This window comes from Dromiciops gliroides, chromosome 5 (assembly GCF_019393635.1).
Source record: "Dromiciops gliroides isolate mDroGli1 chromosome 5, mDroGli1.pri, whole genome shotgun sequence".
Classification (NCBI taxonomy): domain Eukaryota; kingdom Metazoa; phylum Chordata; class Mammalia; order Microbiotheria; family Microbiotheriidae; genus Dromiciops; species Dromiciops gliroides.
In genome coordinates, this window is record NC_057865.1 from 301535052 (window position 1) to 301561059 (window position 26008).

Sequence of the window (26008 nt, forward strand, 5' to 3'; positions counted from 1 at the left end):
GAGGACATTTTTCAGGCTTGGAAGCAAATTCAGAAACCACCCCTTTCTCTTTCTCCAATGAGAACTCAATCCCTCCATCCCGTGCCACCCTCCCTGCCCCCGCCCCCAGCAGCCTCAGGACTCTTTGAATGAAAAGCAAGTTATGGCTATTGAGTAGTGGAATACCAAGAGGAGCCACCCAGCAGGACTCTCAAACAAACAAAACTCTAGGAGAGGAGGAAAGGAGGGAGGGAAAGAAAGAGGGAGGAACGGAAGGAGAAAGAAAAGAGAGGGAGGGAAGGAGGGGGAGAGAAGGAAGGAGGGAAGGAGGGAGGGAAGAAGAGAGGGAAAGAGAAAGGGATGGATGTTGGAAAGGAAGAAGGGAGGAGGAGAGGGAAGGAGGGAGAGAAAGAGGGAGGGAAGAAGGAAGGGAGGGAAGGAAGGGGAGAAAAAGAGGGAGGGAAGGCGGGAGGGAGGAGGGCCTGGAGAGAGCAAGGGCGGCCTTACCTACCATTGTGTGACATTCCAACTGAGAGGCACTTCTGGAAACGGCAATATTGACACTTATTCCGGTTCTTTTTCTGGATTTTACAGCTGCGGTCACACTTGTCATAGGCCAGCTTGAGGCGAATGGTCCTCCGGAAAAAGCCCTGCGAGAGATTACCACATGGCTTAATAACACCTAGGAACGATGTCTCGAACCCAAACCACTGAGCTGCTCTGCTCTCTCTGGGGTCTCCCTTCAAGAAGCAGAGGCAGGGGGCGGCTAGGTGGCGCAGTGGATAAAGCACCGGCCCTGGAGTCAGGAGTACCTGAGTTCAAATCCGGCCTCAGACACTTGACACTTACTAGCTGTGTGACCCTGGGCAAGTCACTTAACCCCCATTGCCCCGCAAAAAAAAAAAAAAAAAACAAAAAAAACCCAAAAAACAAAAAGAAGCAGAGGCAGAGGTTTCTCTAGGGTGGGCCCACACACGGGAGCAACCCACAGCCAAGGAGATCCGGGACGGGGAGGACCTCCGGGGCTCTGAGGTGGCCCCCAATGTAGCTGCCCTGGGAGCCTGGTTCAGCTGGGCTTGGAAGGGTAGGCGCAGTTGCACCGCCCAGTCTCAACAGCCCAAAGATGCTAATACCTCACTGTGGGGTGGAGCTAAGCCTGGGGGCTAAGGCTGGACTTCGGGCTGTGGGCTGTTGGCGGGAGCCCCTCACTCTGGAAAATAAATTCCCTGTTAAAAAGTTCTGATCAACATTAAGAGTTTTGTCACAGCGAATGAAGCTCAAGGCCACACATAGCCTTAGTGAGGACGGTCCGTGGCTCATCCAGTGCTGGGAGGGGCCTCCCGGGAGGGAGAGTGTCTTGTCCCTGGGCCTCAGGTTCCTACAGTTACTGCGCAGGAGGAGATGGCAAGTGGGGCACCATTCACAATTGTGAGCGATTGCAGTGGGTCAGACACTTCCCAGGACGGAGTCACAAAAGGAAAAGAGAACCCTGTGCAGGTCCCCACAAAAATGAACTTCTGACAAGACTGGGGGTCTTTCCAGGGGGCTGTGTAGTTTTCTTTGCAGGGGGGGGGGTGTCAGGCACTAGGAAGGGTCTTAGAAACCCTCCAGTCTCATCCCGTCCTCTGGAGCTGAAGAGACAGAGGTCCAGACTTGCTCCCGGCCACCCTCCCAGTCAATGACCCAGAGCCAGACCCACGCAGACATCACCCATTTCAGTGGGCCATTTTTGCCAATGAGATGCCCGTTTGACAGAGCGAGGGATCCAAAGCTGGGCTTGTGGCCTGGCGGCCTCCGGGCTTACCTTACAACCTTCACAGGCATGCACGCCGTAGTGGTAGCCAGAGGCTTTGTCTCCGCAGATCCTGCACTCGATGTTTAACGTGGCACTAGAAGAGTCATCAGTGCTGCCCACGACGGGGGTATAATTCACAGAGGACGGACTGGACGCTGGTGAAAGGGTGTCTACGAGAAAGGGGAGTGTCTGGTGAATGCTGGAAGCCAGTCACTCTGCTGCCCAGAGGCTGCTGGCCCAAGAACGATCTGAGCAATTATGAGTCCCAACAAGAAAGTGCAGCTAGTCCTGTAAGTAGCTGAAACGTCCTCTTGGACCAGGGTCGACTGCAAAAGTCGTGTACACAGATGGACCATCTGGTTTGCCCAGGTGGGTCCAACGAGGGAGAGAACCAATGCGATAAATGTGAAGTGCCCACCGTGTGCCAGGCACTATGCCAGTCACTGGGAATAATTAGTAAAAAGACAGCCCCTGCCCTCACGAAGCTTACAATCTGATGGGGGTCAGGGGAGACAACACCCAAGTCCAGTAAAGGAATCTGCGGCTTCAGTAGGAGGCTGCACCTTCTGCGAAAAGTGAACGTGCTCTGGGCGGCCCCTCTCCCCCCATCCGTGACTTGCATCGTTTTGGGGAAACTACGCAACAAAGGTGGGGATGAGATAGGAACCCATCTAACGATGGCAGAAAAATGACCTTAAAGGAGCCCTTCCCTTTTAAACTGGTCTGGTAGATTCCCCACTGCGAGTGAAACCGGGAGAACTGACTGTGGTGACCGGCAGGCTGCCCCCTTAGTCCAGTGGGCCTCAGGGAATCTGCGGGGAGGCCGCCTGTGCTCCAGCTGCTCCCGGCGGGGGACCGGACAGGCCGTTAAAGCATGGTTTACTTCAGCTAATTAGTGTGTGTGGGAAGGTTTGCTTGGGTAAGACCTTTCTATAGCTTCTGTTTCTAAATATTATAGGTTTTGGGGACCTCTCCCACTCTCCTCCTCCCTCTCTGACAGCTCCCCTCCTCCAGGTCACCCCCTCCAACCAGAGTGTCCCTCAGGCCTCTGTCCTGGGCCCTCTGCTCTTCTCCCTGCAGACTGCGTGACCTCATCAGCTCCCGTGGATTTAATTATTGTCTTTGTGCTGGCAGCTGGCAGCTGGCAGCCCCAGACTCGCTGCTGACCTCCAACCTGTCCTTCAGTCATCTCAAACAGGATGTTCAGTAGACAATGTCAGAACTCGGGATCTTTGCCCATAAAGGCTCTCCTCCTGGGCACCCCCATCCTTTGCTCTCCCAGACTCACAACCTAGGAGTCATCCTGGACTCCTTGTTATCTCTTACCCACCAGGTCCAAAATGGTGCCGAGCAAGGCCTGTCAAGTTTACCTCTGCCCTCCTTCTCTCCTCTGACGCTGCCACCCCTCGTCGCCTCACACCTGGACTATGGCAGTAGCCGGTGCAGAGTCAGCCTGCCTCCCGCCGCCCCCACTTCAATGCACCCTCCATTCAGCCACTCAAGTGGCCAGTGGCTCCTTCGTCACCTGCCCCTCCTCCCTTCCCAGTCTTGTACTCCTGACTTCCGGCTCTGGCCATGTCATCTGGCCACAGGCCTGGAGTGCTCTCCCTCCTCAGCCCCACCTACTGTCTTCCCTTTAAGTCCCAGCCTTCCCTAGGCCTTCCCATTTCCCATTTATCTCTCACACCACTCGCTCTATTATTGCAGGTTTGTCACCTTCCCAATTAGAGCGGACCCCCCGCCCCCCCAGGGCAGGCAGGGACTCTTTGTATCGCCCACCCGAGCCTAGCACCGGGCTAGTGCAATAAGTGTTTGTCAATTGGCTGAATTCTTGCACAGGGGAAATGGTTTTGTCTGAGAACACGTAAACCACTGACCGGTAATGACGGACCCGTCGGATCCTGGACCACTTCCCAAGCAGTGATACTCAGCAAACCCGAAGGCTCCGGAACTGTCGTCGCCGATGGACGGAGAGATCTCTTGGATGCTCCCCATCTCTTGGAGGAACTCCTCTGAGAGCGGGCTTTCCCAGTCGTCGTCATCGAGCGGAGAAAGGGGACAGATCTGGCTCTCGGTGTCTACCATCTTGGCAAGGGGAAGCCGGTCCCCTTTAAAGGTCTTTAAACTGGAGGAAGGAAAGGGTTGGTTTCTCAAATCAGATACACTCTTTGGCTAGAGTGTGGCTCGTTAACCGAGGCGTGGCTGGATAGCAGAAAGCAAGGCAGCGCTTGATTCCCGGCTAATACAGACACTCAGTCTCTCTGAACAATTATAATCGTGGTCATGCTATTTCTGTAGCACCTGCTATGTGCCAGGTGCTGGGCTTTACAAATCTGAGCTTATTTGATGCTCACAATACTCCTGGCAGGGAGGGACTGTTATTATTTCCATTTTACACTTGAGGAAACACTGACTTGCCCAGAGTCCCATAGCTAATATCTGAGGCTGGATTTGAACTCAGGTCTTCCTGACTCCAGGCTCAGTGTTCAGGACCGGCTGGCGCCTCCTAGTTTCTGCAATCAGAAATTTTGGAAGCTCTAAGGGGTGACAACCACTCATTCCATGCTAGAATTTGTGATAGAGGAAAGCTGGGTAGAGTCTGACATGTAACCTAGGTCTGGGGAAAGCAGATCTTAAAGGGTTCAGAGCAACAACAGGCTGGATCTCAAGGTCTGAAATTCTAAGGGTGAAGGTGCTTGGCCTGGAGGGAACTGCAAGTGGGGAGGATGAGAAAATGCCGTCTCTATTTTGATATGTTTGCTTTGTCATCCCTGGGATTTTATTTTGTGCACTTAAAAATGATTCACAGAGGGGCAGCTAGGTGGCGCAGTGGATAGAGCACCGGCCCTGGAATCAGGAGTACCTGAGTTCAAATCCTACCCCAGACACTTAACACTTACTAGCTGTGTGGCCCTGGGCAAGTCACTTAACCCCAATTGTCTCACTTAAAAAAAAAAAAAAGATTCACAGGGATAAAGCACCAGCCTTGGAGTCGGGAGGACCTGAGTTCAAATTCGGACTCAGACACTTGACACTTACTAGCTGTGTGACCCTGGGCAAGTCATTTAACCCTCATTGCCTTGCCCCCCCCAAAATGATTCATAGAAGGGTCAGGAGCCTTTGCTGTGGTGAAGTCAGCTTACAGAGAGCCAGAACCTCAGAAAGGAAATTCAAGACACCAAGGGAAACAATGGAGGGGGGGGTAGGTTTGAAGGTCTTAGAGAACTCACCCTCAGCCTTAAATTAGAAGTGTCCAGATACTAGGAGCAAGGGCAGGAGACCAGGGACTGTAAGACTGTGGAAGAGGAGTGGGTGGACCACCAACTCTCAAAGAAGACAGAACAGAATTGGGCAGCTCCAGGCCAGAAGGCTTGGCTTGTACCCCTGGGAAAATTCTAGACCAGACCATGAAAGACATGTTGAGTGAGTGTCTAGAAAGGACAGTAGGGACTTCCAGGCTGGCCCAGGTTTAGCAGGAGGGGCCCTGTGGGCAGACCTTCTCTCTCTCCTCTCTCTCTCTCTCCTCTCTCTCTCCTCTCTCTCTCTCTCTCTCTCTCTCTCTCTCTTTCTCTCTCTCTTTCTGGCGGGGCAATGAGGGTTAAGTGACTTGCCCAGGGTCACACAGCTAGTAGGTGTCAAACATCTGAGGCTGCATTTGAACTCGGGTCCTCCTGAATCCAGGGTCGATGCTTTATCCACTGCACCACCTAAATGCCCCTAGACCTTCTCTTTTTTTTGATGATGTCATGAAGCTCGTGGGATCTCAAGAATGCCAAGCGTCTGCTTGTATTAGATATGACAGAGTCTCTGGCCAAGGACTCCATCTTACTCTTGTGCAAAAGATGGAGAGGTATGGACTTGATGAGATGGAGCTGTTCCTTGTTAGCTAGGCAGAAGGTCTCTGGTGGAGGGCCTTAGGGATCAGGGCTTGTTTTTATCGATGACTTGGACTAAGGCAGAGATCTGCAGACACACAGCTGGGAGAATGGCTAATACAGTGCATGATAAAGTCAGGCTCCAAAGGGATCAGGCTGGAGCCACTGAGCTGGATCAGAAGAAATTCAGTGGGGATCCGCGACAGTGTCCTACTTTGATTGGAAGCAGAAAGCCAACAGCCCGAGCATAGGGCAGGGCAGGCGGTCTGTCTGAAAGCCACCTGGGGCTTTGAGTGAACTGTGACCTCGGCATGAGTCAGCGGCTCCATGGCTGGCCCCAAAGGTCATAAGGCCTTGGTCATTAAATGGGGCTGAGCTTCCAGGTTCGGGGAGGGAGGGTCCTGCAATTCTCTTCCCTGGTCAGACCCCATCAGAAGTATTCGCTTCAGTTACGCGCATCACATTAGAAAACTATCATTGATAAGCTGGGGTGAGGGACAACCCCCCAGGGGATGGGGAGGTGGGTGGGGTGACAGCTGTGCTTAGGTCTCCAGAGGGGAGCCCTGGGGGGCGCACCAAGGGGAGCTGTCCAACAGCAGAGTGGCTGCAGTTGCACAGTACTTGCTGGCTATGAGATGGGGCAGGTATTTTAGGGAGCCTGGATTGGCCGCTGAGCGCCCGGCCCGCTTTCAATGTCCTATCCAGTGGCCGCTACAAAAGCGTGAGTCTCCCCTCGAGGAGTTTTTAGCCTGGGAATTTGGGATCCTGGGCAAGTCACTTAACCACTACCTGCCTCAGTTTCCTCAATGGCAAAATGGGGCTAATAGCACCTGGCTCCAAGGATTGTTGTGCAGGGTGAATGAGCTATTAGTAAAGCACTTTGTGGTCTGGCAGACAGTAGGCACCACTGAAATGCTTTTAGTATTTTTAAGAAAAGGTTTGAGGGGCAGCTAGGTGGTGCAGTGGATAAAGCACTGGCCTTGGATTCAGGAGGACCTGAGTTCAAATCTGGCCTCAGACACTTGACACTTACTAGCTGTGTGACCCTGGGCAAGTCACTTAACCCCATTGCCCCGTAAAAAACAAACAAACAAACAAAAAAGAAAAGGTTTGATTCTTCAAGTTAGCTAGGTTAAGAAACTATCCTGTGTTCAATGTGCTCTCCCATTGTAGCTTGTCAGTTCTAAATTCCCCTGTTATATCTGTGTAATCATCTGAAAACTGAGCTGCTCATGGACACTTAGCAAGCATTAGGCAGAAGGATACTCCCATCCAAGAGTCAGAGTCAGAAAGACAAGTCAGCACGACGTAATTCATGGGAAGCACTTAGAACCAAAAGACTTGTTTGTAGCTGGGCTCTGTCCCTGCTTTGCTGTGTGCCTGTGGGTGGGCCACCTCCCCCACTCAGCCTCAGTTTCCTCATCTGTCAAATCAAGTAGTCCTTGTAATCCCCACATCAGAGGATTGTCTTGTGGAAGCTGGTGTACAAACAAAAGTGCTAAGGAAATCTAGGCTACGGTGAGGAATCCCGAGAGCCACCTCAGCCACAAAGAACCACAAACCCTTTACCTGGGCATGCATGATGCGGAAAGGGCTGCAGATGGTGACTTTTGCCCATGCCAAAGGAGGGCAGGAAGGGACAGACTGACCCCAGCTTTTCTTTGCTGCTTTCATGCCCCCTCCTCCAACTCCCAGCGCTGAAGCCTGGGGCCTGGCATCAAATACACAACTCTGGGATGAGATATTCCAACCGCAAGATGTGGCTGTGAAATATTCCTGGAAAGCCAACCGCCAAAGCAGGGAAGAGGTTAACAATTGGCCTTCTCTAGCTCCCATCGGTCAGCCACACATTTCAGCCTGATCAAAAGCACCTGCCCAGGGCAAAGGGCCATGACAGGTCTGCCCCCAGCTCCCACCCAGCTCCCTTCCCACTTCGGGAGGAGCTTTGTTTCCAGGAGCCAGTGATCTGGCAGAACTCTCTGCTAGACCCCAGTCCCAATTTCAGGACTTAGACCTGACTCAGGAGGGAAACAACTGTGAAGAACAGGCCTGGAGCACATGAGGGGTTGGCTTCCAGCTCGCCATTTCTAAGTTACCATTTGGTTTTTTTGTGAGGCAATTGGGGTTAAGTGACTTGCCCAGGGTCACACAGCTAGTGTGTAAGTGTCTGAGGTCAAATTTGACTCAGGTCCTCCTGAATCCAAGACCAGTGCTCTTTCCACTGCTCCACCTAGCTGCCCCATCATTTGGTTTTGAAAACAATCTATTTCTCTCTCGCTCTTAGTTTGTCTTTAAAGATTATCTGATTTTTTTAAAGGTTTATTTTAAACTTAGGAAAGAGGTAAATAAAACCAAACCTCAAAGTGAAGCCAGGAGATAATGCCTTGTACTTTGCTCAGGGAGACACTGGCTTCCAAACAAACCATTGAGCTAACTGACTCTTTCCAGCTCCAGCTCCAGTAGATAACAAGCAGTTGACTTGGATAAGGAGATGGGTGCGATATGCCAGGATATGCTTGGTCATCAAGCCTGGCATGGGTGCCATGAGGTAGGAGACCAAACCACCCCTGGGAGATGATGTGCAAAGAAAGAAGAGGGTGCAAACACCCCAGAATCTCAGGACCATCCTACTGCTTCTGGGGGGCTTTAGACCAGTCAGCTTCTCCCAGCCTCTTGAGGCAGTTAAGGGAAGCTATAGGCCCCGAGTGCTGGCCCTGGATTCAGGAAGACCTGAGTTCAAAATCCATTTTCAGACCCTTGCTAGCTATAGGGACCCATGGCATGTCTCAGCCTCTTTCTGCCTCAGTTTCCTTGCCTGTAATGTTACAGCACAATAGTGCCTACCTTCCAGGATCAAAAGCACTATTATTTTATAAAGTGCCTTATAAATGCTATTGTTACAATGATTATGTCGAGGGCAATCATGAGATTTCAATCATGTGTGTAAGTCAGCTTTGTAAACTAAAACCCAGGAAGGCAGCCTTGGTGGTTCTCTCTTCATCCACAGTCTCTGCCCAGAATCCAGGTCAATCCCTGTGTGTGCTTGACACAAGAGGACACCTGTGGAGCAGAGAGGAATATCACTAGTGAAGGCCGTGCTGGTCTTCAGACTCTTTGGCCTGGTGGGTTGATTCGGCAGCTAGAAGTATTGGGAGGGAAGTCCCTTTCCACCTGCAACACTGATGCTGGTGAGAGATCAGGGAGAGCCAGGCAACCCCAGGTCTGGCCCATGCCCCAAAGCATCCTCCTGTGAATCCCATTCCTTAGGGAGCTGGAAGCTGTTCCCAACAGACCATCCTGTTCTCACACCTACAGGTTCATGCAGAGCCATGAGCCATGAGCCATGAGCCATGAGCTGGGGCTCCCTGCCCTCATGTCAGTTAGGGACTAACCCTAAGCCCCTTGTCCTCAGCAGGCTGTAAGTGGAGAATGAGAACCTGGCCACAGTGGGGCTCCCTCCAGGGACTCTTCAGAACTTTTTGTCTCTTCAGTCTCATATCCACCCTCCCCCCCACACACACACACCCTCCCCTCCAGCAGATACCTACCCTGGGCCATTTTACTGAAATCACTTAGGCTCTGGGTCACTTATTCCCTTAGGGTCTTTTGCAAACTTGATGATTAAACGTATGCCTTCTCGCCTGTGCCCAAAGTCATGGTGTGTCCCACACTCTTCACCTCATTAAGACTGATCCAGCTCACTGTGACCCAGACTCCATCCTCTCCCTCTTCTCCCAGGGTCTTGCTCCAGCAGTCAGCCCTGCCCTCTCTGTTGGGATCTTCCCATTTGTAAATATGGTCAAGTGGGGCTAATGCTTAACAAAAGCCTTCCCTTGACCCCTCAGCCCATCCAATCTCTTCACTCCATAGCCCAACCTCTTAAAAGATCATCTTTCACCTGCTATGCCAACTTCCTCATCTCCCATCCTCTCCTCTCCTTCCCAGTTTACAAAGTCATTCTCTCAAAGGTGACCGATGATTTCCTAATGGCCAAATCCAATTGCGTTCTCTTTGGGCTCCCTCCTATCCTTGCTATCTCCACAACTGCACAGCAGGTGTGCCCCCGCCCCCCCATTGAACACTTCATCCATCCTCCATTGGCTCCAGAAATACCCCCTACTCCTGCTTCTTGCCTTCCTTCTTCTCTAACTTCTCCTTCTCTGTGTCCTCATCTTTCCTGGACTACATAAAGTGGGGGCTCCTTGAGGGGATGCCCCTGGCCTCTCTCTCTTGAAGCGCTCTCTTGCTAATCCCATTCCCTGCCTTTGTTCCAATGGTCCCTTGTGCAGAAATCTCCCAGAGCTAGACCAGTCCCCATCCTTTACTGCCTAGAAGGTCTCTGTGTCAGGATGCCCCCCTGGCATGCCAGCCCTATTTCCCACACCAGGCTCATCCTCTTTCCCTTTCTGTCAAATATTTCACTAGATGAGTCACTCTCTTGGGTTTTGAAACCAAGATGGGGAGGTGATGGAGAAGGAAGCACTGGCTTCTTAGGAGATCCTGTTCGTTTACCTCCAAATGGTCCCTGCCCTGCCCAGCTTCTGACCCCTGCCTGCCCAGCCTTCCCTCTCTTCCTTCCAGTCCATGCTTAAGACCAGTTCTGGACTAGTCCTTCCTGATGTGTAGACCTAGTCCCATAGAACCCAACACTACAGAGCTCTTTCTAAATAAAGTAATATGTTTAATTTGGCCATTCGGGGACCTCCAAAATCTGGCCCCATCTTGCCCTTTCAGATGCTTTAAAGGACTCCCTTTCATACATTCTCCAGCAAGACTCGAACTGGACTCCTTCCCTTCCCCCCCCCCACCATAGACACATACCATTTCCCCCTCCACTCACACTCTCACCTTACCTAACGTGCCTTCTTGCACATTTTTTCCCCACCACTCCATCCCCCTCCTTATTATTATTATTATTATTTTTTTTGCTGGGCAATGAGGGTTAAGTGACTTGCTCAGGGTCACACAGCTAGTAAGTACCAAGGGGTCTGAGGTCAATTTGAACTCAGGTTCCTCCTGAATCCAGGGCCAGGGCTTTAGCTGCTGCCCACCTAGCTGCCCCCACCATCCTTAATTCTAAACCACTTATGACCATTTCCTCCATCAAGCCTTCCTGAAACTATTGGCAAAGGACTCCCCTCCCCTGCCATTCCTCATTAGACTTTGTATTATACCCTGCCTGCCCCCTCCTGCCTTGTCTTGTCGTTATTTGTGCTGGTGCCTTATCTGAACCCTCCCCCCAGGCACTTAGCTGGTGCCCAACAGGTTCATTACCTGCGGGGGAATCAACCACCACTAACTAAAGAATCATATTTTTTGCAGGAAGCATTTGTTGACACAAAGCAGGACCCAATAACCCACGGGGAAAAGGAGAGAGTGAGCTTCAGCAGTAGCATTGACTTCAGATTCCAACTTCCTGAGGCACCAGAGCCTTAAAATGAGAAGCCCTGGCCTCTCCAGGGGTCCCAGCCCCTCCAACCCAAGTCAGTGAAAGTTGTTCTGGGTCTCATGAGTCTGGGCAAGCCTCTCCTCTCAAGACTTTGGTGCAATGTAAGTGGGAGCCCACTTGAAGGGGGGACTCTTCCCCACCAAAGTCTGCCTAAAGCCCCTTCTTCAACACTCCCAATACAGGGCAGCCTAGCATTGACCTGGACACCCCCAGGCCTTGAAGAGGCGCCCTCCAATCACCACCATCCTCCCCTCCCCCCTCCTCCTCCCCCACCCCAATACATTTTTGCTGCACTCTCTTTCTTACGATCGCCATCTTTGGAGTTTAAAGTCACCCTCTCTGGGAAGCCTTTCTGGATGCCCCCAGACAGCATGAGTTGTGCCACCTTAGAACATCTAACTGGAGATCCTAGCAAGTTCAGTTTCCCACACAATGGTTAACATGCTAAGGAAGCCACTACAAGGACAATGAATGTAGAGCTCCCATTTTGAAACCGAGGAGAGAAGGAGGATCCACAATCCAACCCCGGCTGGCCAACCTCAGGGCTGGGTTCTGGATTCAAGTCAACTCCTAGTGAGTACAATGCCTTGGGCTAGGCTCTGGAAAGATAATCTTTTTTTCCTAAAGAAATAAAAACCAAGCTAGCCCTAGAAACACACAATGGAAATGTTTAATTATTTCAATCAACAGTCCTGTGCAACTCTACCTGAATCAGCAAACAGGAGAAATACACCTGGTGGAGGCACAAGCCCACAGGTGTGGCTGAGAACAGAGAGTTCTCCACTGGCATAAATCGTTTATGGGGCTTTTGTCTTGAAATTCAAACCTAACCTTCCCAGACACAGCCCCTCCAGCTTTCACAACGTGGATCCATGCTTTTGTTCGCTTCCTTCTCAAAGTAGCTGCTCCTCACTTCCCTAAGGCTGCTCTCTTCATTTAGGCATCATTTGAAGCAGTACTCTTACCTTAGTTCCCCTTCATATCAGAAAAGTCAATAAGAAAAATGGGGAATTTAGATAAGGCTGCCCTGTCCGATGTCAATGAGCCAGAGGCAGGCGTCAGCTGCAATGAGACTTGGCTGTGCTGCCCCAAAGCTTGGATTCTGTCTGTACAGAGCACACTAAGAGAGAGAGCAGTCGGGGGTAAAGTTGAAAGCTTTTACAAGGGAGAGATTACAGAGAATGCACGAAGGGGCAACGACCTTGCCAGTATATAACTCAATATGACACGCGCTTCTCAAAGGCAATTCACCAGGAGAAAAATGCTCGGATTGTTTTGTTGACATCTGGTTGAAGGGTTCTGTCCAATACAGATATGGAGGGTAGGGAAGCGTGTCAGGTTTATTCCTCAACACTTCCCCTTATTGGGGTGGGGCTGAAAACAGCAACATCTGAACCCCAGGCCACATTGGCGTGCTCTTGATCAGTCAGCCTCCTTCACAGAGAACATGACAGCTTTTGGCTCAAGGGTCCTGTTGCTCCTCTCCTTTGGTCTAGTAAGCCTCTCCAAACGAGTCTGGTCTAACCTGATACTGAATGGATTTGTTCTGGTTTGCAGCAGTCACAACTTTCTAAAGTGTTAGTAGCTCTCCCTCCTATGTCCCTCCCCCCTCTTATTCAGGTGTACACTTTTACAGGAATTGATGCCCAGTGGGTCAAAGTATTCACCTGCTCTTCTGGACCACTGGGGCACTTGTCCCTCTAGAGTGTGGTGGTACGTCTCTTGCTCAGTCCCTCAGAGATGCCCCTGGAGCACCTGAGCTATCACACTTGCTAGTTCTTTTATCTCAGGCTGGTTGCATGGAACTCATGGAGGTGTCTCTACCACTCTCACTTCCCTATTCTTTCCAGCAGTCATCATGTAGCTTGGAGGGAGATAGGCCATTCTCCCCCTCCCCCCTCCCCATCTGTAGCAGTCTTTCCAAGCATCCTTCATCCTGGGCTTTGGTCCCATTGAAGCCATTCTTACCAGACTCTTTGTTGTGGCGGTTGTTCTTTCTCTCCATCCCAGGCACAAGCCTTTGCTTTCTCATTCTTATATAGGCCCACTTCAAATCTGTTTGTCAGTGAGACCCCTGTACATCAATCTTTTCAGCACTGACCCCCTCCTCTTCCTGATATAGAATAAATCAACTAATGAAAAGCTTACTCATTAAGTACTCACCTGCCTCCTAGGCACTGTAGGTGCCAAGGATTCCCTGCCCTCAGGAAGTCACAGGCTATTGGGAGTAGAGCACATTCCAGACATTTCTATTCTCAGGTCTTCCATTGCTCGTGGGACTGACTGCCCTTTAAGCTTCTCAGGAGTTAGGCTCCTACCTGTTCTATATCTGGACTGAAATTTGTTCTCTTAGAACGTGAACCCCAAGAAGGCATGGCCCCCTGACTCCCAAGCTCTCCCCATTTCCCCCTTTCCTGTAATTACAGTGACAAAATCACGTCTTAGAGGACTAATCACATCTCCTTTGTCAGATTCAGATGAAAGACTGAGGCTTTATTATCCACAGAATTGGAGAATCAATAAAGTGGGAAAACATAAATAGAAAGGTGTCTAATAGCCTGAAGGGGATATATTAAGGCATGAGGGCTTGAGTGCAGACAGAAGAAGGTTCACAGATACACACAGAAGGCTCCTTCACTGGAGAGCTTCCTTACAAAGATTTCAAGGCATGAGGTTCATGACATTCTAGATCTCTGGGACAGTCACTTTTGTACACATCTTACCCACACTCCACCAGACCTGTATGTCCTTGGCACCTAGGATAGGACGTGACTGTTGCCCTGAACCAACAGGGTAGTGGGAGCCCTGGGTCAGAGCTGAGGTCCCCTTTTCCAAATCTAGGACCCTTTCCACTACACTCTGCTAATGCTCTTGTTATAATGGAGAAGCAGGGAAGATATAATAAGAAAAAACAGAGAGACTGAAAGGGAGCAGAGTTCAGTAAATAAACAAATAGACAAAAGCTACAGGAAACCCAGAACAAACATGGGAGACATTTGTTCAAATGATGCCACATAGTAGCAAAATGAACTGTTTCGGTGAAGCGATCTTGCCTCCTCTAGTTTGGATGTCTCCAAACATTGAATGCACATTTATCAAGGGCCTAGGACCTGGGCTGTTAGGCAAATGGACAATGGGAGTTTCGACTGATGTAGAAAAGGAGATTCTCCCTTGCCTTTATCTCAAACCTGTTCTGAGGCCAACCGAGCCAACAGACGTCCAGATGTCAGAAGACCCACAGGAGCACAAGTCCCTCCTGGCCAGAAGCCCTCTTTTGTGAAGCTTCAGAAAGGCTTCCTCATTGAAGAAATTCAGAGATTTGTTCTCTCTTTTTGGTTTTTCAGCCTTTTCTCCTTTGCTTTCTCCTTGAGCGTTTACATGGAATTATTGGTGTAATATTTTACTTGAGCAGACAGGCTCTGAATCCATTTCCCCTTGACCAGAGCCAAACAGAGAGTGGCCAAAGGGCAGGTTCAACAGGGCAGTGGCTCCAGAATGATACAGCCTGACTGCCCGCTCAGCTCCCATCCCAAGTTTATAAACTCCAAGCGTCAGGGCTCTGGGTAGTGAGGCCAGCTTTGCAGGGGGCTCAGAGACCTGGTCCAAAGGTTAGTTGTTAAGCATTTGTGCATTCGGTCATCTACAGGAAATGTATGGGCTGTTCATCAAGTCTTTCAAGGCTGGTTAATACCGTTATACCCGTGGCCCAAATAACTAAAATGAAGGTAGAGAGATGTCTAACATGGGGGATTGCACCTTCCATTGCTAAATCTGTGGTTCTGGGAACTATCTGAGCCTTAGTTTCCTCATTTATCAAGCAATGGCTTTGAAATGGACTAGATGAGAGGTGAAGGGATGGAGTGTATAGAATGCCAGGCCTCCAAGGAAGACCTAGGTTTGAATCCTCACTTAGACACTGTGATCTGGGGCAAGTCATTCTGGACTCCACTTTCCTTATTTGTAAAATGAAGAAAATAAACAACAACGTAGTCCTCTGTGGTTCGTCTCACATCTAAGTCTATAATCCTATGTTTTCAGAAAGCCTGTGCCTAGGGGCGGCTAGGCGGCTCAGTGGATAGAGCAGCGGCCCTGGAGTCAGGAGGACCTGAGTTCAAATCCGGCCTCAGACACTTTTTTTTGTTTGTTTGTTTGTTTGTTTTTTTAGTGAGGCAATTGGGGTTAAGTGACTTGCCCAGGGTCACACAGCTAGTAAGTGTTAAGTGTCTGAGGCCGGATTTGAACTCAGGTCCTCCTGAATCCAGGGCCGGGGCTCTATCCACTGCGCCACCTAGCTGCCCCTAGCCTCAGACACTTAACACTTACTAACTGTGTGACCCTGGGCAAGTCACTTAACCCCAATTGCCTCACTAAAAAAAAAAAAAAAAAAGAAAGCCTGTGCCTAGGGGCGGCTAGGCGGCTCAGTGGATAGAGCACCGGCCCTGGAGTCAGGAGGACCTGAGTTCAAATCCGGCCTCAGACACTGAACACTTACTAGCTGTGTGACCCTGGGCAAGTCACTTAACCCCAATTGCCTCTCTTAAAAAAAAAAAAAAGAAAGCCTGTGCCTACATCCCACTGTTAGGATGAATGTTCAAAGAAATACAGAAAATAGCCTTTGATTGAGATGGTGAACATGTTGTTATTGCTTAGAAATAAATGGCGCCCACTGGAAGTTTCTTTGGTTCTGAACTCTTCCCTTTCTGGTTCCTTTTGGACAGCACAACTTGAGCCCAGTGCCTTCTGTGATTCATATCTAACGGACCTGGTGTGCCATGACTGAGACAATTCATTTAAAAACCCTGAGGCTGCAACTGTCCTCCTCGTATGTGACCTCACTGAAAGAAGGCAGCACAACGCTTAAGGTGGGGCGTCATCTCTTCCCCCCATCTCCTCCTCAAATAACTGGGCTCAGGCTACAGTCCCACCCCCCCCCAGGAGAACTGGAAGCCCTTTGAGGTCACAGGGATCAACATGCTTTTGTCTTTGGCCCAGAACCCGGGCTGAGGCCTTGCACACACCTAGTAGAAGTAGAAAAATACATTCCATAACAATCTTTGCCGACAAATGAGGGCTGATCCTGAGCGAGACTCAGGCTCTTTTGGACTCGGAACCGGGACCATAGGAATCTGCCCTTGATGCTGGTCCCAAGCCAGCAAGTAGAAAGAATTTCCTTAGTTTGGGCCTGCAGATGCCAGGAGGAAAGGGAGGGGAGATTCCTAGTCCTTTCCCTGCTCTGAAGGAAGAAGAGAAGCACTGGTGGGCAAGTTCTAGGAGAGTTTGCTAACGGGATGGTTTGTGAGCCCTTGGTGAGGGAAGCGATTGCAAGCCACGCTGATCCATTGGAGAAGTGGTCTCCATAAGTGTGGCACGATAGAGGCCATGCTGGACTTGGGGACAGAGGACCTCTGTCCCAACCTTGCCACCAGCTCCCTGATTTCCTGAGAAAGTTATCTGTGTCTTTTCTATACCTCAGCTTTCTCATCTGCAAAATTAGAGTTGGTCTGGATGGGCCTGTATGACCAATGTCAACATGGTAGGAGACTTCAAGAGAGAGAGCAGATGCAGGGATCTGGCCTTGGTTCTGGGCTGAGAAACGTTTTTATCAATGATTTAGATAAAGGTGTATCAAATTTACAGATGAAAGCTAAGGCAGTCAGGATCCCAGAGGTCTTGAATAAGATCTCTTAAGTTAGCATTTTTTATCATGGTCAAGGTTTTGTTGTACAGTCATTTCATTGCTATGGTCCATAGGATTTTCTTGGAAAAGATACAGAAGTGGTTTGCCATTTCCTTCTCCAGTGAATTAAGGCAAACAGAATTTGAGTAACTTGCCCAGGGTCACATAGCTAGTAAGTGTCTGAGACTGGGATGTGAACCCAGGTCTTTCCTGACTCTAGGCCCAGCACTCTATTCACTGATGCCACCTACCTGCCTCCTATTTTAGGTCTGCAAAAACACTTATTAACTTCTTTAACCTCTCACAACCCTCCAAGAGAAGATTCTGTTATGATTTCTCATTTTATAGATGAGGAAACTGAGGCAGACAGATGCTCACATGACTTGTTCAGGCTTACATTAAAAAAGAAGGGTCTAAAAAAAAGTAAAAAAAAAAGTAAAAAAGTAAAAAAAAAAAAAAGAAGGGTCTCAGCAGTTCCACTTTTAGGTCTTTTGCCCAAAGAGATCATGGAAGGGGGAAAGGGACCACATGTACAAAAATATTTATAGGCTGACTCTTTACGTGGTAGCAAGGAATTGGAAGTTGAGGGGGTACCATCAATTGGGGAATGGCTGGACAAGTTGTGGTATATGAATACAATGGAATACTATTGTGCTGTAAGAAATGATGAGCAGGAAGAGTTCAGAGAAACCTGGAGGGTCTTACTTGAACTGATGATGAGTGAGATGAGCAGAACCAGAAGAACATTGTACACAGTATCATCAACATTGAGTGTTGACCTACTGTGATGGACTATATTCTTCTCACCAATGCAATGGTACAGAAGAGTTCCAGGGAACTCATGATAGAAGAGGATCTCCAAATCCAAGAAAAAAAAAGAAAGAAAGAACTGTGGAGTATAGATTCTGATTGAACCATATTATTTCTTTTGTTTTGGGTGCTGTTGTTTTTTTTTCTATTTTGAGGTTTTGCATCATGCTCTGATTTTTTTCTCTTGTAACAGGATTAATGCAGAGATAGGATTGATGTTATTATGTGTAATATATATATATGTGTGTGTATATATCTATATCTATATGTATATGTATAGAGATATATAGATGTAACCTATATCGGATTACCTGCTGGTCTGGGGGAGGGGTACTAGGGAGGGAGTGGAGGACCGGAGGACCGGTTGGAGGGAGGGCGGAACAATCTGAAATTGTAGAGCTTGTATGGGCAGAGGTTGGGAACTCTTCTTTACATGGCATGGCGGAAAAAATAAAATACCTTATACATTAAAAAAAAAAGAAGGGTCTGAGGTTGGATTTGAACTCAGATCTCCTGACTCAAGGTTAGGGCTCTGTCTACTCTGATGCTTCCTCTTCTCAGGCTCATCCCTGAACTGAATTGAATAGAAAGAAAATCTCTAAGGATAAATGTACAGGCGCACACTTGGTTTCAAGAAAATCATTTTCAGAAGTACTGGAATGGAGGAGGCTTGGGTTCAATACCTGCTTGTCTGGAAAAGATTGGGGTGTTAGTGGACCTCAGTCTTGATGGAGACTAATGGGACTGGGGGCTGCATAACTTCCAGGAATAGGGAGGGGAGAGTCCCATTGTCCTCTGCCCTTGTTGTTCCTCACCTGGATCACTGTGCTTAATTGTGGATGCCACAGGCCAAGCTCAAAACCAGCACAAGGGTAGGGAGGTGGGATGGCACAAGGTGGTAAGTCCATGCCATCTGAAGATGCATTAGAGGACCTGGCAATGCTAAACCTGGGGAAGGGATGCTCAGGAGGGACAGGGCTGTACACTGTGGGGAAGCCTTCTTCATTCCCCAATGCTTATTGAAGGTCTCTCCTGGGCCAGGCCCTGTGCTAGGTATTGGATTCCATTGGGACTAGTTAAGGGTTTATATATTTTGTTGTAATTCCGCAATAATAAATGTTTGCTAAACATAACAGAATCATGAAAGTGAGCTCAGGAGGCCAACAGGCCTAGACCGGATCTGCACGCAATTCCATGGTAAATTAGTGGGTGTTTCCTATTCTTCTTCCTCCTAAATCTTAGGAGGGAAAGAAATAGTATCTTTGGCAGCGGCAGAGAGTGGGAAGCATCTGCTCTCTCTCCAAGTTCATTATCAATGAGCTAGCAGAAAATAAAGTAGCAAATGAAAGGCTACAGGGAGATAAGTCCTGGGAGAAGCCTGATGAGAGGGCAGCATCTGCCAATACCAAGATAAGTGATCAGGGGAGCCCCCACCACTATCCTCATAAGATGAGAAACCTAGGGCAGCTAGGTGGCACAGTGGATAAAGCAACCGGCCCTGGGTTCAGAAGACCTGAGTTCAAATCTCGCCTCAGACACTTAACAATTACTAGCTGTGTGACCTGGGCAAGTCACTTAACCCCAACCCTGCCTCACCAAAAAAAAAATAAAAAAATAAAAATATGAGAAACCTGAGGGGAAGGTGCCTTCAACCAGAAACACTTCTGCCCAGTTCAGTGCTTCCAAAGGCACTAAATGCATGGAGAACTGTTCAGCTGAACCAACATTTCTTTTTGGTGGCTTCTACACTTCCTCTTCTGCCTTTGGTGACTCTCAACTCACAACTTTAATAACAGACTTTGTGAATCTAGAAAACAATCTACAGGCCTCCCAGATTCCCAGTCCCATGAAAGAAAAACAATAGCTCTACTGCATTTTAGTCAAGTTTTTAACAACACAGAAGGGATACAGCGTATTTGCTGAGTTATTAATTCTCAGCTTAAAGCAACCTTTCAGGTGAGCATGGCCAGTGGCAAACTACTCCTCTTTGTCCGTCTTAGCCGATTTCCCAGGCTCCTCCTTTCTCTTCCTTCTTCTCCCCCATACCAACCAGACCTTGGCCAAGAAACCACTTGGTGATCAACATGAAGAATGAACTGATTCAGGGGCAGCTAGGTGGCACAGTGGATAAAGTGCTGGCCACCCGGATTCAGAAGGACCTGAGTTCAAAATCCGGGGCTCAGGACACTTGACACTTACTATCTGTGTGACCCGGGGCAAGTCACTTAACCTCATTGCCCCTCAAAAAAACTAACTCCAAAACAAAACAAAACAAAAAGAATGGACTGACTAGTCCTAGTCTTCCTACTGGCCAGCAAAAGGTTAATACACAACATCAGACCCTGAACAGCAAATAATGAGGGGAAACAAGGCAAAACCTGTCAGAGGGAGATGCCACAGAGATGGACCACAGGTGCTTCAGGCTCTGGAGACCACAGCAAAGAGGTAATGCTGCAGACTGAAGCACTTGCTGAACAGCCCAAGAAATGTACTTTCTCCAGATTAAAAGGTTTACAAGTAATATGAGTAAAGAAACTTCTGTTATCCCCACGAGGGGCTGACATCAATTCTCAGTTCCCAATGTACCCGTCCTGTGTCTAGTAAGTTGCAAGGTCTTTTCCCCACCACCTCCTTTCTTCTCCCGAGGATTTTGTGTAGAATGCCTCATTGCCTTCTTTTCCTCTCTCCCCATACTTGTAACTGGGCTCATTAGAGCTCTGCCACTCTCTCCCAACCTTTCCTTCCTCCTGTCTTCCTTCTGATTCTTGCCCAGTTAATTCAGACAAGCCCATTTTAATGTTATCTGTAAAGCAAAAGACAACAAGTCCTAATCCTGGTTATCAGGAGAAACCAATGTCATTAACCTCTAGTCCAAACCCCTTCAAAGGGCCGACAGGGCCACCTTCAGAACTTCTGCAAAGTTTACAACCACTGCTTTGCTTTCTCTCCGCATTAAATTAAATAAAATGTGATTTCTCTCAATTTGATTGCTTTCTCTGCAATTCCTAGCAATCCAGTGGATTTCCCCCTATTTTTCATTCCAAACATCTAGACAGAAGTTCCTGATGGACCCAGAAGTCTCGGGCATCTACACCCCCCTTGGAGCAGTGAGGAGCACACCAATTAACGCAGTGAGTCAGCTTCCCATTGTCTTTTCCATCAAGTTTCTTCTGGCTCCCAGCCCCGGTGGTTCACGGAAGCCCTTTCCCTAGAGTCTAATGGATCTAGAACAGTGGCCGGCTCAAATCCACTGGCTCAGATTTCAGACAAGGGAGCGATGGAAGGAGGGAGGGGGGAAGGGTGCAGAGCGATGAGAGGCATTTGGCGATTTCTGAAATGACTGAGACTGGGCGTCTAATCTGGCTTGGAAGATTTGAGAGAAAACATTTGAGGAACGGAATGGCTACTCTGAAATAAAACGCTTATTTGGATGTATGTTTTTTTTTTAAATCAGGCCACTCTAGTCACATCTCTTACTTGAGCCTTAAAAGTACTGTTAGAAAGGAAAAAAGAAATACTGAGTGACATTCTCAGTGAACCACTAAAGGCAGAATGAATGAACCGTGGATTTGATGGAAACACTGAATTTTAGAGGCATTGGGCTCCATCATACAAGTGCGAATTACATTTCGAGGCAGCCCTGCCTTGTCTTACCCAGGGGCACAAGGTCCAGAGGACCCAAGGGCTGGCAAGAAACGGCACCTTAGAAACCAGTGAGTCCAACCCCTTCATTTTACAGGGAAGGAAACTGAGGTCTATAGATGGGAAGGGACTTACCCACAGTAACACAGGTACTATGTGAGAGATAGAACGGCTTGCATAAATCTGATACAATACAGAGCAGGTCAAAAACCAAGACAAATAATTCCCTGGATTTCATGTCCCAAGAATTCACCAAGTGCCTCATTCTCTATAAAGATGCCTGTCAAAACCTACCCAAAGAACTTTCTCAATTCTGTTATCTAATGGGATTCCTTTCTCTTCTGATTTTTTTTTTAGAGAAAAAAGGGCAAGAATAATGAAGAAAGATGAATGCGCATACAGTGAACCATGGTGCAGAGAACAGTTATAAATGGCTACTTGGGTGGCCATTTTTACCCAAAGCCTAAGGGTTTTGCCTGAGTTTCCTCCTCTGGAAAATGGAGATAATAATAGTGCTTACCTCTGAGGATCAGATCAGAGTAATAATTGTTAAGGACTTTGTTTCGGTGCCTGGCACAAAAGCTTATATATATGCTATATAAATGTTTATTATTATTATTATTATTATTATTATTATTATTATTAAGTATTATTATACTTAGTATTGCCAGCTTCTGCACATTTCTAACTGGTTAGAGAGCATGTGGCTAAGGTTGTGTATGGCCAGCTGGGTGTTAGGTCCTCGCTCAGGAACACGAGTCCTTGTGCACACAATCCCTAGAGGAACATGGGGTTCCAGCCCCTTTCCCAAGCATGGAACCTGCCTGAAGTGGAGACAAGGGTGTAGCTGTGGGCTCCATGGCTAGAGTCCTCAGCTCCTTTGGCCTGGCCGCCATGTGTCACATCATTTTCTAGGGGAAGATACAGTCCTGGTCATGGAAGGCAAGCACTCCTCACTGACGCCCCTCGACAGGGTCCCTCGGGCTTTCTGGACCTGCACACCTGGGAAATCAGCTGGTTAATGCATGGGCTATTCATTAGTCAGAAGGCGGCCACTCAGCTCCTGCAGTTCCCCCTTTGGGCCATTCTCTAGGCAGCCAACTTGAACACTTGTAGGGGAGTTAACGGTAGAATGTATTCATGCGAAATATACTGAACTGAGCAGTTTTAAAATAGCTCAGGACATGCATCCACAGGCGGTTTGGGGAAGGTGTGGGTGCTTTCTGGGGCTGCAGGATATGTACCAGTTGGCTCAGGTGTTTGGAGTCCCAGCTGCCAGGCCATTCCCCATTCGGATGCATTGACTGTGGCTCCATGCACCAACCCAGACTTTGCACCCTCAGAACAGGGAGCCAAGCAGCTCAGGATGGGCCAGGGCACTTTAGGGACTTTTCAAGGTTTGAGGATACAATGGGGAGCAGCGATGCCCCATCCCTACATGTCCCTGTCAAGGGTAGAGGAGGCAAGGGGAGGGCCCAGGAGTCATTCACTTCTCTGCCATTTCTATTCCTCACGATACTGAAGGAGAGAAGGGTGGGCAAATACCACCTGACAACATTGTGTGTTAAAACATAGTTTGAATTAAGTGGCTCTGTTGGGATTTTTCCTTTGCCCCTTTTCATTACCTAGAGTCAAGGTCAAAGTGTCCCCAGAGTGTGGGAAGAGCATTGCTAGGGCTTGGTCCAGCACCTTGGAGAGCCAGCATAGCAGACCAGTGAGTTCCACAGCCACTAAACCAGCCCTGTTCACATAGACTAGAGAAAGAGAGACAGGAAGCAAAAGGGAAGAAAGGGAAACAGAGAAAGGGGAAGAGAGAGGTAGAGAGGAAGACAGAAAAACACGGGGAGAAACAGGGAGAGAGGAAGAGAGTGAGAAGGGGGCAGAGAGAAGGAGAGCCCTTCAAGTCTTAGGAAGCATTGTTCAAGGGAAGCAATTCCCACTGGGACCCTGCATGTCTATTTTATACAAATGAACCTCACCTCAGTTTAAATTTTGACAGACGCAATACTACCAGGTAGGGAAACGTCAGAGCATGCCAGTATTTTCCAGGGCACCTTGAGCAGGTCCACCGTTATATTTTTGTGAACCAAATGGGGAAATTCAGGCTGAACACAAACAAAAGTCCACTCAGAATGACCCAAAGAGTGGTCCTTAATGCATCCAGGCAAACCTGGAAGGGCTCCAGCAGATGCCTGCCCTTGCCTCTGTATTAGGAAATATTATCATCAATTGATAACACCAGATTTGAGTCAGAGAAAGCTGGGTTCAAATCCTGGCTTTTCCACTTAATGGCTCTGTGTGACCTTAGGCAACCCCCTCACTCTCTGCGCCTCAGTTTCCTCCTTTGTAAATGAGAAGATTGAAGTAGATGGCCTTCGCAAGTTCCTTGCAGCCCTGAATAATCCTCAGAGCTCAGCACAGACTGGGCAGGCAGGACCCTAGGAAGGGCCAAAGTGTGGAACCATGGGGGCAGGAGGAGACCAAGTTGCCAGACTACAAAGAGGAGCCAAAGGGAAGAAGATCGAGGTTGCTTTCCCAGGGCTCAGTGTGCAGCTTGGACTTGTGTTTGGGTTGGAACCCTGAGCTTGGTGTGAGAGGGTGAACTGAAGAGGCACCAGAGTACCCAGGCCTCCAGGCTGGGCCCCGGCTGTCTGAAGGCAGGTCTGGCCAGCGTCATGAGCAGAGGGACTGCAACATCTGTGCCCTCATGGAGGGAGGGACCAACACGGCAGGTGCCTGAGGATTGACGCATCCAGCCAGGGTGGCACTGGCCCTCACTCGGCCCGACCACACCTCTGCCACACCATCCCAGCCAGTGACTGGCAAGCTGGAGCACAACCAGAGGACAACACTGGCAACTGGGCCAAAGGTGCTGGGACCGTTGATTCTAGGGAAGAGAAGCACTTGGGGAGGATGTGGGGGACACACAGGAAACTGTTTTCAGGCAGGTGAAAGGTTGACTTGAAGCAGAGCATTTAGATAGACCATGCCAAGTGCTGAGGGTGCAAGAGTGGTGAACTTGTTGGCTAAGAGATGGCTTTCAACTCCTGCTGTGTGACCTTGGTTAGGGGCCAAGTCCCCTAACCTCTGAGCCTCAGTTTCCTTCTCTGTCAAATGGGAATAACACCTACAGTACCTACTTCCCAGGGTTGTTATGAGGCTCAAAGGTTGGTCACCTGTGTGGGACTATTTGGCAAGAAAGGGTATTATCCTATTGATGCTGCACATGTGCATGGTCTGCTCCAGAATAGATTTTGGCTGGAGTGGGGCTTGAGGGGCAGGGAGAACAAGGCAACTTAAATTTTTTTTTTCTTGTTGAGGCAATTGGGGTTAAGTGACTTGCCCAGGGTCACACAGCTAGTAAGTGTTAAGTGTCTGAGGCCGGATTTGAACTCAGGTCCTCCTGAATCCAGGGCTGGTGCTCTATCCACTGTGCCACCTAGTTACTCCAACAAGGCAACTTTTACTGAAAGCCATGGGGAGGGGAAAGAGGGAGGGAAGAAGCACTTATATATAAGGGGAGAAGCCCCGCCCCTCCCCCCCCCCCCTGCCAGGCACTATGCTAAGAGCTTTACAGATAGGGCCTCATCGCATCTTTTTGAGGGGAAAAGGTTAGGAAGCCTTGATCAGTGAAAAGCACTTTGCAAAGCCTAAAGTACTTCATAAATGCAGCTATTATTGCTGTTGTGGTTATTGTTTGTGCTGTTGTGCCTTTGCACATGGAGTGCCTTTGCATTCATTCGTTCGTTTGTTCATTCATTCAAAAAAATGACAACAAGAATAAAAGTGATTCTACATAAGGGAAAGAGAGGTCTGAAGTTTGGCAGGGCAGGACCATTCATTCATTCTAGATCAAGTTCTTTTAAAAATCAGGGTTTTCTGCATTAATTTTGAAGCATTGTCAATGAGTAAAACTGGAGATCTTACTGGTAACATAATTCTTTTTTTAAATTTTGAGTTCCAAACTGCCTCTCTCTCCCAGCCTCTCCCCTACCCATGGTGAAGACAAACAACACGATCCCCATTATACATGAAGTTGTGCAAAATAGAATTCTAGATGAGGCATATTGCAAAAAAAAGCAAGAAACAATCAAAGCAATTGGCTTCCATCTGCATTCAGAGCACAGCAGTTCTCTTTCTGAATGTGGAAAGCATTTTTCATTAGGCTTTTAGGAGCTAAGTCTTTCACAGTTGATCAACATACAATATTGCTGTTACTGTGTATAATGATCTCCTGATTCTTTGAATTTTACTTTGCATCAGTTCATTTACATCTTCCCAGGTTTTTCAGAAAGCATCCCTGCTCATCATTTCTTTATAGAACAATAATATTCCATCATAATCATATACCACAACTTGTTCAGCCTTTCCCAATGGATGAAGTACCCCCCCCCTCAATTTTCCAATTCTTTGCCACCACAAAAAGCTGCTATAAATATTTTAATCTCTTTTTTTAGTAATAAACATTTTATTATAGTTTTAAGTTCCAATTTTTATCCCTTCTTCCCTCCCTCCCTTCCCCCCGCCCCTGGTGGTAAGCAATCAGATATGGTTAATCTCTCTTAAAAAAATTCTTTCTGATACAGACCTAGTAGTGGTATTGCTGGGTCAAAAGGCATACACAGTCCTATAGCTCTCTGGGCATAATTCCAAATTGCTCTCCAAAATGGCTGGATCAGTTCACAACTCCACCAACAGTGCACTAGTGTCCCTATTTTCCTACCCCCCCCTTCTCCTTCCCCACCACTGATGTCTACTCCCTTGTCTACTTTCCTCTTTGT

At 48.5% G+C, this 26008-nt stretch overlaps 1 protein-coding gene across 3 annotated transcripts in view; it reads right to left on the reverse strand.

Moving 5' to 3' along the window:
- Window positions 1-26008, reverse strand: part of PPARA (peroxisome proliferator activated receptor alpha) — a 53071-nt gene that overhangs the window by 18753 nt on the left and 8310 nt on the right. The window contains exons 1-4 of one of the 3 annotated variants that reach the window (XM_043967455.1): window positions 12064-12215; window positions 3652-3899; window positions 1784-1944; window positions 491-629 (exon numbers count right to left, since the gene is read on the reverse strand). In XM_043967455.1, coding sequence (XP_043823390.1) covers window positions 491-629; window positions 1784-1944; window positions 3652-3859 — 508 coding nt within the window. In that variant the 5' untranslated portion in view covers window positions 3860-3899; window positions 12064-12215. Of the gene's footprint in view, window positions 1-490; window positions 630-1783; window positions 1945-3651; window positions 3900-7218; window positions 7800-12063; window positions 12216-26008 lie in introns of those variants that run through there. The other 2 variants (XM_043967454.1, XM_043967456.1) reach the window with 2 other exon arrangements.